This window comes from Rhea pennata, chromosome 9, assembly GCF_028389875.1.
Source record: "Rhea pennata isolate bPtePen1 chromosome 9, bPtePen1.pri, whole genome shotgun sequence".
Classification (NCBI taxonomy): Eukaryota; Metazoa; Chordata; class Aves; order Rheiformes; family Rheidae; genus Rhea; species Rhea pennata.
The window spans coordinates 13,438,420-13,452,183 of NC_084671.1; the positions used below are offsets into that span (position 1 = coordinate 13,438,420).

Genomic DNA, 13,764 nt, shown 5'->3' on the forward strand with positions numbered 1-13,764 from the left:
AGGATGCTGGTGCTATCCCCCAAAACATCTCCAGGTCTCTTCCCTTTTTGAAATGGTATCTAACCAATACAAAGGAACATGTAATTCCCACTGACAGTGAAGTTCCGTGCGTGATGTACACAACTCTGGCACTATGTGAATAATAAATAGCATGTGGAGGAAGATGCCAAGAAGCAGTCAAAGTTCCCATTGTCTGCACAGACAAATGCCATCATTTCTTCTCAAGATGTTTATAGCAGCAGGCATCTCATAGTGACACGCAAGGCTTGAAATCCAAATGGAAACTCTCCACTAACTTTCAATTCAAGTCACTCCCCTTTTCCACAAAACCTACAATGAAGTGGCAAAAGAGATAGAGAAAATATGGGCAAGTAAAATTGCATGACTGTGAAAGACAGTGGAAGAGCCCTCCTAAGCAGGTGAGGAAAGCAAGAGCTGTCCCAACTAAACCAAGGACAGAGGAAAGCTTTTGAAATTTCAAGGTCCTCCAAATACTCATCTTTATCCCCAGCTAGTAAGAGAAGAGATGATGTACCTTATCTCCAGTAGGACTGAAATTACGATTGCAACGCACATGGGATCATATTCATTCACAAACTGAACACCCTTACCCTTGGCTTCCCCAGTCATCCTGCTAGCAACCCACAAGCCCTGTTGAGATGAAGGTTTGGTTGCGAGCTTTGTTAAACTGGAAGTATAGTGAATAAATTGGTCAGCCTTTGGCTCCGTCCTCTGCACTGCCGTTTCAAACAGGTACACATTACTCAGTGCCCTACTTCTGATAGAAACAAAGTCCTACTGTTCATTTTATAGGTGAGATTATTACTTTTATTCTGCCTAGGATCTCACTTCTGCAATAGGAAACTTCAGATCAGAATTTGCAAAAGTCCTTGGAGGGAGAGAGAGGGAGAATTAAAACATGGGAAAGAATTAATCTCAATGGAAATCCTTGACTAATTGACAGGTTAAAATAATAATGACTGTAGACCCCAAACAATGCCAGGCAACCAGTCTGCTCCAGGCAGTGCAAGCTCACTCAGCCAACCACATGTCTGGCTGTTTTGCTCTGCCAGCTTTACATGACCCTAATTAGCTCTATTCCTTTCATTTGTAGCAAAAAGCAAATAGCCCTCGGAAAACAAGAGTACACAGGCAGCTTCTTGACTGACTATAAGAAAGTTTTTAACACAAAGTTTGCCTCTTATCACGTGTACTTGAAGCACAAAAGGGGAACACCAAAGCCCTGTGTGAACAGAAAAAGGTTTCCAGGGCAAGCAGAAGAAAGGGGGCTAGATCATTGCTTCTCTGGGGGAGGTAGCAGTAGAGATCACAAAAGACTAGTACTAGCTGGGAGCCATTCTTTACTTAGGCTGCAAAAGTTTGCACCTGATGACTGCTTGTGCTTGCTACCATAGCCAAGATAAGCATGACATACTCCAAAAGGGGCTTTGGAGTACAAGATATCTTCCCAGCACCTCCAAACGCTCCTCTTCATGATCCTGTTAGCCTATAAAAGGCAATGAAGTACATAGAACTCGAAAAAAAATCCCAAACAAAACAAACATCTTTAAAAGAACAGTTTGCTCCTCTTTCCTAGACAAGGTTGCCAAATACAAGGCACCAATGAAACGGAGCATCTCCGCAAGGAGCGCCGCAGCTCCACGCCCTGTCCCATCCCCATTCCTGCAGTTTGCACTCCCACTGTTAGGGAACAGATCTGCTGTCTCCCTGCTCAACTCGGGGTGTGGCATGCCTTGTGAAAAAGGAACAAGGCTTCTGGTTCCTAGGCTGCAATCCTAGCTGATGATTACTAGGCGAGTTTGTGCCAGAGGCCACAACTGCCTGACTCACTGCAGAAGAGCTGTCCCCGCCTACATCTGCTGCAGAGATACACATAGCATAGCAAGCTCAATCCTGGCAGGCAGACACCCAAGAGCCCAGGCCATGCTCCTCTTCTGTACACACCATCCAAGTTCTACTCAAAACAAAAGTGAAATAAGTCAAATTTTCTCTAAAAAAAAGTCAATTTATTGAAACTGTTTAAACACTTCATACAAGTTCCTAATACAAGCATCTGCTCCCTGGCTCAGGGTTAATGCAAATATAAAAGCACAGACCTCAGCAGCTGTCTGAGATGACCCAAGCTGCCACCAAAATGAGGTCACACAAGGCAGCCACTGTGCACAGGCAACTCCCATTGGAGAAATGGAAGCTACATGAGCCATCTCCACATACAGGCCACCGTCAACTCAAGCCAAAAGCAGATACTTTGGTTGGTTTCTTTTAGTAAATTTGATTCATGTTACAGCAAGAGGTCACACAAAGGTACAAGGCTTAAACCACTGACGCCACGGTTGTACATAGGGAGAGCCTTGGGCTGAGCTATCTGCAGAAGGAAATCAGTAAGTCCAATGCCTCTGAACATATACACAATTATAAGCCTGGTTAGAAGCAACCATCTTCCTTCCTCAGGAACAGGAAGTCTGAGCTTTGGAGAGCTGACACCATCCTTCTAGGAGTATGAGATTTAAACTCTAGCCAACCTCACTCAGTTTATTACAACATTGAAAACAGGGTTTTTCAGAGGAAGGGGTGGAAACCTTTTATTAACTGCATTTTTCAGATATGACTTTATATGCAATGATGGCTTTATTTTGAAAGTGATATGTTTCTTCCTCTTTGAGCTTTGATTAAAAAGAAAATGCTCTAACCTTTGAGTCAGTTTTCTTATAATATGCCTTTATATCTCATCACTGAAAATGCTTAAGAGAACAGAATCAAATAGCAGTATGTGAGGTATCCTTGGAGAAACATCAAGGGTTGGCAGTGCACTGTTTGGTTTAACATTTAACTGCATAAGGCAAACCAAAATCAGCAATTCATAACATTCCAAATTAGAAAGAACTGCAGACTTGAGAGGGCAGAAACATGAAAGTCAATCCAGAAGCTAGTCTTAGGTTTAAATGCATGAACAACCAAGAGGAGCTAAGTTAATAGATCTGGTATGTGTGAGGGAGGGAAAAGGCAGAGGTTAAGTGGTTACAAGGCAAGTCTGAGATAGAAGAACAACAGCAGATTGAACAGGGAACTGTATGTAGCAGTAAAACATGTCTGTCACTGTGCTCCATGTGGAAAGTGCTCATGTAATAAATGAGGCATTTCTTAATCCCTCCAGGTTACAGCAGGACACAGGCCTGGGACTGAACGGCTGGGGGAGTCCTGGCCATCTCCAGAACATAGGGAGCACCAGAGGAGGAGGAGCACCAGAACACACACATGGAGAAAGGGCTGAATGGATGGTTTCAGAAGAGATCATAAATGTGAAAAAATGGCCAAAAACAGAGGTAGAAAAAATGAGCTGATATTCTAGAGAAGTGAATGATTTCAAGAGGAGAGTTTGTTAGAGGTACCTCATTACACAAAGGAATAAAAGTTCAAGCTCCAAGATTAAGAGTTAGACTATCAGAAAGTCACTTGCAACACTCAGCATCTCTAAGGGATGGCAATGATAGCCCCACTGAGAACCATGCACTGAAATCTGAAAGGAATTGATTTTCACTAGCTCTTCCCTGACACTATGGAAACCTGCAGTTGCTTTAGGAGTTCACCATCTCACAGTCTCTGGCAGATATGATCAATTTACTAGACCTCAGAGTGACATGGGACTGAACCGAGTCACATTACACTGCATCTTCTGCTGGTGAACAGCATGTACATGGACAGTTGCACATTTTGTCTAACCCTTCATCTTGCCAATCTATGCAGAGGAAGGTGAAGAGGGTGCCAATGAAAGTACAAAAGAACTGTAGAATCTCTTCAAGCATTCCTGTATGGGAAGTCTTTGCCCTAAAATTGTTTCCCCTTAGCACTGCCTTTATCACTTTGCGTATATATATTTTTAACTTCTACACACATGACAATGGGCTCTACCTTAATGGGTATCGAGACTGAATTGTTACCATCTAATTAAAAAAAAAAACACTAAAAAAGCACCAACATCCATCTAAAAACAGTATCATTTTCCCTTTTACTCCCAAATACTGAAGTTAACCCAAGCTCAGAGGCTTCATCTTTCCAGCGGCAATACTCATGAACCTAGGCTAGCCTTCCTCCATGGGCTGGGAGAGAAAGGAGAAGTTATGTCCAGTAGCAAAGAGGATACAAAAATATACACATTTGGTGGAAAAGAGGAAGGCAGAACTTGGAAAGTCTGAGCTCTGTTCAGGACAGTAGCATTGTAGCGTCCTCTCCAGAGGATTCTTCACTATCAGTGTTGGTGGCTCCTCTTCATCATTTCATTATACGTAATCCTTCCCTGTGGAGGGGGCATTTTTTGGATAGCCTCGGGTGGGTGGATAGGAGGTTTCTCTCCGGGGGCAGGAGCAGCAGAGGAAGGCTCCTCCCAGCATTGCCAGCGAAGCAGCTGCCCAGCCAATGAAGAGGGCTGATCCAAATTCAAATCTGTAGGGAAAAACAAGGAAGAAAATAAATACTGCAGGTAGTGCCTCTGGATTACAGGCATTGCCTGTGTTAGCACGTTCATGTGATGCACAAGGGGGCTGAAGACTTTATAGAAGCAGTTTCCTACAAGGCTTGCAGTTTAGAGTGACAGAGACCTTAAAAAAAAAGCCCAAGACATTTAGCGGAAAAAAAGTTAGAAGTCACATAAACTAGGTCTGCTGCAGTTATGCTGCTTTAAGCCTTGGTGATGCTGGCGGTGCAAGAGTCACAGGGTGATGAAATCTGGTCACAATACCCCTTCTACCCAGTAGGAAAGCCAGCCCAGGTAGTTTAGGAAAGTGATTTAAGCCACTGTTGATCATAACTATGCCCTGTGAACATCTGTCATGCTCTACATGTCAAATTTTATGAGATGTCTATGTATTATGTAAAATGGGGCAGTACCTGGTGTTGACAGGGGTGAAAGGGTCATAGAAGGCCCGAGCCACTCTATTGCCATACCACGATGTGGCCACCAGTGCTGCCATTCCTGCATGAGGCAAAAAGACATCACATCATCTCTTACTGTTTAAGAAAATGAATCAACAACAAAAAAATCACTACAAAAGATAAATGTCACAGAACAAGCATCTGGACCAATGCCAAGCTGGTGCTACCACCTTGGAAAGATCTCAGCTGATGCTTAGACCCAAATGGGAAAGAAATACAGGGATTTAAGGCCACCTACATTCAAGTCACATCAATGCAATAATTCTGGTAGCCTTTTACTGAGCAAGGTGTATGGGTCAGCTCAGGTCTGCTGATAAGAGATTGGTGGCATGGAGCCCCCTCATACAGGAAATAATGCTACAGCCAAGAAACCTGTCTGGTGCTTTGGAGAGCCAACAGCTGGTGTCTGCCTTCCAAGGAGCTCCCAGCCCAGAATGCTCCTGGAGCACACCCGATGTCTATCTGCCATTCAGAATTGGCACATTTAAAATTAAACACATCTGTATGTTACCAACCTGCAATGATGAAAATCACTCCGCCAAAGACAGCCATACGCATCTTTTTCACTTGGTCCTCTTCCATGCACTTCATGCATTTCATACCAGTCACAGCAACAAATACAGCAACAAGGCCCAAGAGAATTGCAGCCACCATCAATGCCCGAGTGGCCTGCAGACTGCCTAAAACACATTAGGATTTGAGTTACCATGAAGAGAAAAAGCTTGAAGACACAAATAGAAGCTCAAGTTTGTATTCACTAATGAAGTCATACATCCAAACACTCTGCCCTGTGCTATTCAGGATGCAGTTAAGACATTCCTTTTTAGCTTTAAACTCTGAGGTTGTCATGCATGAGGATCAGAGAAATCTCAATCTCTAAGTGCATGGCAGGCAAACAAGGGCATGCAGCTTTTTGCAGGAAATGACCAGAGAATTGCCCTCAGACAGCTTTTGTTCCCTGGTCATTTGAATTCCAATTGGAAGGGTATCTGTTAATCAAAGTAGTATTCAGATTTAGGCTGACCCTTGACAAAGCCTTTAGACCTATGTTTAAATATGAATAGTGCCATACATATGAATAGTCCTACAGCAGTCAGCAAGGCCCCTTTATTGCTCAACACTTCCAAAGCCTATGTTTTAGATACTTCAGTATTAAAATTATTTTTGCTCTAATATCCTACACTTTGGTTCTAGAAGGTATAAAATTGCAATTGTGACAGATAGTGATTTTTTTCCAACCAAGTGAAAATAGTTTTTGCCTGAAACGTTTGGCTTGCTAGGCTCATAGTGAAAGAGGCTGATCTTTACTGCCTGGTAAATCAGGCTTGTTGGAACAGCATGCATTTTAAAACACAGTCCTGAGAAGATCCAGGAACAAATTGGGCTATATGTTCAGAGGAACACAGGGTCCTAGGAGTGTACAGCAGCTGAGGCAGGAAGCCCATCAACTTTGAATTCTGCTTTAGGTAAGTCTGTCTCTGCCTCTCAACAAGCAAAATTTAATTGGTCTGAAAGTATATTATGAAATCAGTGAAAAACAACACAATAAAGCCAAGTTCAGAGCACAGAGCAATAGGAAATGACTTGCTTTCCTAAGAGGCTTGTCTTTCTTGAGAAAGAAATCCCACAATTAGCTTGGTTAAATGGCTTTTCCTCTCACTTCCTTTAAAGGGGGGAGGATGTACCCAGGTGTTAAACATTTGTTGCATCATTGATTGCTGAAAACCACTTATGATGCCATTTTTCATTTTAGTATAGATCACAACAGTGAAATCCCAATACAAATCTCAAGTTAGCAAATGACATCTCCAGTGTCAGATATTGAACATAAAATAACTTTATTTAGTAACTTAGTTATATGAAATTTTAGAGCAGCTTCAGCTGATGAGATGCCATGCAGAAAACCAATTCATCTGTCATACATTTAAGACTGAGTTCTATATCACAGCAGCAGCCCTAGAGAGACTAGTGGCTAAACACTAGTCGATACTTTGCATGAGAAAGAACATTTTCTGTAGAGGTACCAAGTCTGTTTCATCAAATCTATAGCAAGTCTGGCTTAGTTTTGCTGCAGAAAAAATAATCTATATTAAGGAAGATTTTGAAAGAATTCTTCCAAAAGGATCAAACTAACAGAATGCAATCTCAAACTACTAGATAACTAAATATAGTAAGGAATAGAGGCCTCACATCTTCAAACTAGGGACAATGAACAAATTATAAACAAAGAAGAATGCATGAAAGTTTATATGGCTTCAGAAAACAGACTGAGGTGATACAGAACTTAATACTTGTATATCTTCAGGTTTTAGTTAACTGGCTGCACCCCACAAAAGCTTTGCAGAACAGTTGGAACAAAAATAAGCATCTGAGTAGCAGATATGAAATGGAGACTGAGCATCTTCCAGGGCCACTCAAGTCCAGCAGCAGGGCCAGTGGTGCCGGGGGGAGGGACAGGGGAAGATCAAGTGCTCCTCAGCCCTAGGATCTTCAAGCCTCCCCACTCCATGGCAGGAGACAGAGGCATTTAAGAAACCAGCACAGTGGGACAGTAAATCAGGTTGTAGTGTTTGCAGAACAAACTCTCCCTTTATTTTAAGATGTTTCAGGGCAGATACCAGTGCATTAGCCGGGCACCCTCCATGTGTTCAGGTAGGCTCTTAGAAGACTTTTGTCTTCCTATCACTTTTGCAATGTTTGTAGTACAGTGACTGTGGTTAATTATCATACAAGTGATCAGTTATGTACACATTACCAGCTGTGTTGCCAGTGGAAGCTACACATCCAGAGTCCGAGAAAACTAGTTTATTATTAGTTCTGTTGTTCACACAGGCATTTGCTAGTGCTTTAAAAATTCCAAGAGATAGTGACATGCGGAATTACCTTAAGCTGCTCAACAGGATGGACTAGCAACAACGGGCAGAAATACACAGCAATTTGCCTTTTATAACATCTATCACTACAGAGAGAAACGGGATTTCCCCTGCATTCCTTGCTGCTGCAACAGGCTCAAACATAACAGGTATTGTGACCTCCCATGACAAAAAGCCGGGGCAGCCTCAAACACCAGGAGAGGACAAAAGTCCTGCACAGGAGTAGACAAACTTGCTGCGCGCCCGACAGTTGTCAGATGGCAACAGTGTTTTATCAATGCAAACCGCTATTTACTCAGAAGCGAAGTCTTTTTATTGTTGATCAGTAATTATAAACCTATCCTGAAAATACCTATTAGCAAGAAAGCAGTAAGTACTAGAAGGACAGAATCTTCAAACTGTTTACTGAGAAGTTAATACATACATGTGAACTCCTCAGGCCATTATAAAGCAGTTTATATAAGCCCATAAAAAATGACAAAAGCCCTCACTTATTTCACATAGTGAAGCTAATCTTAAAAAACACCTAACAGCCAGCTTTGACTTAGACTACATGATTCACACTTATCTGAACCATAGGTAAAAAAAAAAAAAAAAAAATCTTTCCTTCCCACAACTATCATCTGGCATAGATTGTAATTTTAATAAAGGACTTTACTAGCAAAAGTTGAAAGGTTATTTTTCTGTCATCACAATCCCTTATTTAGCCTGTTTATATCATCTATGCTATATAAAAGCTTTTGGGGAAGTGCCATGGGATTTTTGTAACACCTGTTTATGACGCAAAGTTATCATAATAGCTCAACACAGATTCTGATGGAGATTTCTTGTTTACTCTGCATATTTTCACATGGACTTCTCCCTCACCTCCTGTGGGCCTCCATACAGCAAAATAATGGCAGAATACAGGTGAAACATAGGTGCTATGCTACTCCCTCTAATCCCTGCCAGTGGAGCTTCCCCAGAAGTTACAGGCACTGCTGCAGTGTAGAAAGCATGCTGCACAGCCCACCTACAAGAGCAGTTAACAGTCTTCAAAGCCTTCCCACTCCAAATTCATGAAAGCTGAACCTCCTCAAACAAGCTAGATTTGAGGTCCTGCAGCTCTGCCTAGCTAGCATATAAAAATTTCTTTTCAAGGCAGGAAATGCAACAAGGATTTGAGCAAGTAGTAACAAATTCAGGGGTCAGTAAAGATCTGTTGTGCTCTACACTCACACTGGCTGGGTCCAGAAGCTTACTAGTGACTTGAAGGCTTTTGACCCATTTACCAGCCCTTGCAGGGACCCTGCACACCCTTGGATATTCCAGCCTGGACTCCTTCAAAGCATCTCCCCAGAAGCCAGAAAACCATATAGAGCACCCAGGCAGGAAGTAGACAAGAAAGGCCCTGCTGCTTGCTGGAATGGGATGACTCTAAAACTCAGGGTGTGTCCAATACCAGAGACTGCAAGTGAGAATGGCCTTCTACTCTGCCTGTCCCAAAGGGAGAGAAAAATAAAACCTGATGCCCCCCTGCAATCACTCGGAAATGGCACTAGAGAAAGCCTGCATTGTAAAACAAAACAAGCATTACCACCATTTCCAGAGACTTGGGCAGAGGAGATCTAGGCAGCCTATTTTCCCACGAAGCCTGGAAATTCCCTTACCAAGGGTCTTAGTAACACATAGTAACACTTCAACAAAGCTGCTTAGGAGAAGCTGCTTGCAGAGTAATAATGCCTGTGGATTGCAACAGACTCCAGTCCCCTCTACAGAGGCAATCTGGCACCTAAACAGGAACAGCCTCAGTGGCATTCCAGGTACCCTCTACCTTGAGAAAGCACGGCACAAATGAGACAGTGTTCATATAACTCAGTTTCAGGAGGAAGGAATGGAGATTGAGAAACGTGGGAGCAAATCAAGTCTTAACCCACATGAAAGCACAGATACTATCTGGTTCTACCTGTTTATTCCAGATCTGAACGTGGTGACAAACAATTAGGACACATTTGTCCCTCCTGCTAGCTTAAAGCTCAACTCCAACTCCCCCAGCATCACAGGAGGAAAAAAAAAAAAAAAAAAAAAAAAAAAAAAAAAAAACACACCACAGTAACCCAATGATGAACCTTCCCCATCTCCCTGTCCCCCTTCCCCCAGCTCCTGAAACAGGCTCAGCCAGAGTGGTAAAGATGTAGGAGGGAAGATTTCACATTTGAATGATACTGTTCAACCCAGAGGGCATCCAAACCAGTGTTTATTTTCCGGGCTGGGGCACAAAGGCTCATTGTGAAGGCACTAGGTTTGGTAAAGTGGTAGATGAGTCTCAGCTTGTCTCAAGCACAGAATCTCTCTCAAACACCAAACAGGGCAATGAGGATCTTCAGTTGAAACAGCCTAGACTGGACCCAGAACAACCTCCATTTTGAACAGAAGAGTGGCTCAATGAGGACTTTCAGAGACTGTGCCTCCAGTCTTGTCTATGTCCCATGACTTTAGAGCATAAAGCTAAGCTAGCTCCACAGTGGATGTCAGAAGGCTACAAAAGCAGCACTGAGGCAGTACAACAAAGCCTTATTACAAGGGTGGCTTTTGCACCTCTTATGTCTGTATGCAGCCATACACAACTTTTCATGTAAGCCAGTAAAATGCAGCCTTTCTATTGCCTGAACAGGAGCACATCCCAGATTCACACAAGCAGAATACAGCTGCTGGAAAAATGCCAGTGTGGGTGCACTCCAGCAATGTGGCCATGCTAGAAGCTGGAGGCCTCTCAGTCACTAGCAGCACATGTCAACTTATGCAAAAAAAAAAAGAAAAAAGAAAAAAAAACACAAACACACACACACGATCTCTAGTGTGCAGCATCAGTCAAAGTAGCCAAACATGGACATCTAGACGAATAGCAGTAGCTACCAGACATCCAAAAGCTTGCTGGCAAACTTTCCATCATTCCCATGACCTTAAACTACTGTAGGTGTGAGGACCCTCAGTCCCTTCTACAGAGACAAAAGATAACTGCAGGATCTAAGCCTCTCCCATCACTGCACAAGGCCCAGCTGTGCATCCCCAAGCACTCAGAGCATGCACAGCCTTGGCAGGGAAAGCATGGCTGCTTAGAAGTTTTTCTGCCCACATAGATGTGCTGCCTTCCCTGTGACATAAAGGAGAGCTCTCCTTACTGCACAGCTGCATCAGTCCCAGGGTGTGGCTGCTGAAGTACATGAGCTTGTTTCCCCCCCCCCACACACACTTCAAACTTCTAACCAAAACAGCACTGCTGGTTTGCATTGCCCAAGCCTCCAGCTGTCCACAGGGCCCTGAAGCATGCCAGGGAAAGCCAGCAGAAAAGAGACTATGTCAGTAGATGTGCCCTGCTTTTGAGCAGGAAGGGCACAACTTGAGGAAGCTGCAGTATCAGGATATTTTTTAGCCATGCCTTACTGACTTCCCAAAAAAAGAAAACATCTCCAGTGATACTCATGTTTCTTGGACTTCCAGAGAATTTTCAGGCAAATATGCCTTATAATGGCTGGATATAGGTCCCTGGCACTTCACAGCTCCCCCGTGGCCTTGAAGAGCCTGTTTGCAGAACAAAGGTGAGGGGAGCAGCTGTTATTTAGTCCTTAGAGATGAATGGACAGGTCTGGAGGCCTTTTGTCAGGTTTTTAGGAATCTGCCCAGTAAAGCTTTGCATTTGATTCTGCAGGCATGTTTAATTTACACAACAATAGGCTACAGCCAGAGCCCCTCAGGCAAGTTTACCTTTTGCAAGTGATCCATGGGGTGCTGGAGATTCCTCAGCTCTACGGTATCCTCCCACCCGCTCCCCAATGCAGAGATAAAAGGTTTGAAGCTGAGCTTATACATAATTACTCCAAACACCTGTGTGCTTAGCCCAACCCCGATTACCGACAGCCCTGTGCTCTGTGAGTGCTAAATGACTGCACCACACACCCGAAGGGAGTAATTTGCACCTCCACCAGCTGCAGGACCTATAGGTGTTCAAGGCAGGGGAGCAGGAGTGTGGCCGATGTAGAATAGCAAGGAAGGTGGGGCTCAGGGTGTCCAGCTTTGCTAGCATGACACACAGGAAGGGATGGTGGCAATCTATCTTGGAGATACTCCCAAAGGTCCTTTTCTACAGTATACAGGAAATGGCATGCTCATTCCTTTGGGAAAGAGAAGGTGACCAAGGTGGCAATTATTCTTTTATTAATTACAGCTGGAGAAAGATAAAGTCCCAGGACATGCTAACTTCACTGGTGTAGTCTCACCAAACCTAGGATGAAAGGAGAAGTTTTGGGATACCCTAAATACCCTAAAGGGTATTTTTGACTTTGTTGTTTAAGAAAAAAAAGAAAATTTGAGTGTCAAGGTAAGCCATAGTCTGAAAAACAGCTCCAGCACTCTCAGAGCTTGTGAGAGTGCACCAGAGGAGCAGTGTGGAAAAGCAGACAGACAAGATACAAGCAAGCTTTACTAGGGCTTCAGCTCAAGAGTGAGCTCCCAGAGTGATATCCCAGCAGGGCAAGTGGCAGTTCTTACATGCAAGACACAGTTTTACCATCCTAGGCTGAGATAAAGACTCATGGATTACCATCAAGGAATGATCTGCCTAAGAACTATAGACTGTCCTTATCTGGGCTAGAATCCAGCTCACCTGCCAACCCTTTACTGAAAGGCTCCAAAAGGGAAAGAGTGATCTACTCACAACAGAAGCAAGACGCAAACATAGCCCAAAGTTTCACCACTGTTCTATGAACTTCGCTTTACTGCTGATCCATACCCAAAGACAGTCCCTGACTAAATTTCTACAATAAAGACAACCTCTTACTTGCAGTTACAGCGCTTCACTTAACAGCGCTAGGGACAGGATATGACTCTCTGCAAAGGTTTCACTGGAGAGTGACAGCCACCGCTGCTGTCCTGTCGCTTTGCAGAACCGGGTCCCAGGTCACCCGCAGCAGCCGCGGCATACCAGGCTGCCCGACGGCTCCCCAGGTCGCTCAGGCCCGACGGGACCGACATCAGGGACGGTGGGGTCTCCGACAGGACCAGCTCGCAAACCCTGCACACTGAGCTCCGCTAGGATCGGCAGAGGAGTGACGGGACCAGCGCCCCGACTCCAACAGGACGGACAGTAGCAGCCCTTCCACGACCAGCCCCGAGGGGACGGGCATCCCCAACCCGAGCCGCGATGGACACCGGGGTGACCCGGATGGGACGGGCACCCCTTCCCCTTGCCCTGACTTACTCTCCAGCTTGAGAAGCGAGTCGTACACCTTGCACTGGATCTGCCCCGTGCTCTGCATGGCGCACGACATCCAGAGCCCTTCGTAGAGCGCCTGGGCCGTCACGATGTTGTCCCCCGCGTAGGATGCCATCTTCCACTGGGGCATGGCCGTGCTGATGATGATGCCAATCCAGCCCAGGAAGGCCAGCACGAAACCCAGGAGCTGCAGGCCCCCGCTGGCCATGGCTGCACGGGTCGGGGCCGCGGCGGGGGCTGCGAAGGGGCGATGCGGAGCGAGCGGGACAGCGCGGCCGACTCCGCGCAGCGCAGTGGCGGCCGCGCACCTCCCCGCGACCCTTTTAAGGCCGGGCAAAGGGCGCCCCCTAGCGCCCCCCCCCCCCGCCCTGCGGAGCTCCCCCGACGGGCCGGGCCGGGCCGGGGCCGGGCCGCCCCCGCGGTGCGGCGGGGCCGGGCACCCCGGGGACCCCGGGGGCTGCGGTCCTCCCACTTCTTCGCGGGGCTGCTGGCGCTGGCGGCTGCGGCGTTGGGCCGAGGGGCGGGGAGAAAGGCAGGAAAATATTCCCCGCTCCTCCCCCCACCCCGGCAGTGTAGGGGGGCCCCCATCCTTCAGGGTTTTGCTCGTACCCCCAGCACCCTGCAGCCCACCCTTCCCAGCAGTGCCGTGGGGAAACGGTTCATGGGACTCGCCACAGCCTTTGTACCTGC

General features: G+C 45.5%; 1 protein-coding gene across 1 annotated transcript; it reads right to left on the reverse strand.

The window, feature by feature from the left end:
• Nucleotides 1-2,005: 2,005 nt before the first annotated feature.
• CLDN1 (claudin 1) lies at nucleotides 2,006-13,366 on the reverse strand. Its single transcript, XM_062582445.1, has 4 exons — nucleotides 13,060-13,366; nucleotides 5,466-5,630; nucleotides 4,906-4,990; nucleotides 2,006-4,461 (listed from the first exon to the last, which is right to left on the reverse strand). Exons 1-4 carry the CDS (start codon nucleotides 13,280-13,282, stop codon nucleotides 4,299-4,301), a joined length of 636 nt encoding a protein of 211 aa, XP_062438429.1. The 5' UTR covers nucleotides 13,283-13,366; the 3' UTR covers nucleotides 2,006-4,298.
• Between the last annotated feature and the right edge of the window lie 398 nt (nucleotides 13,367-13,764).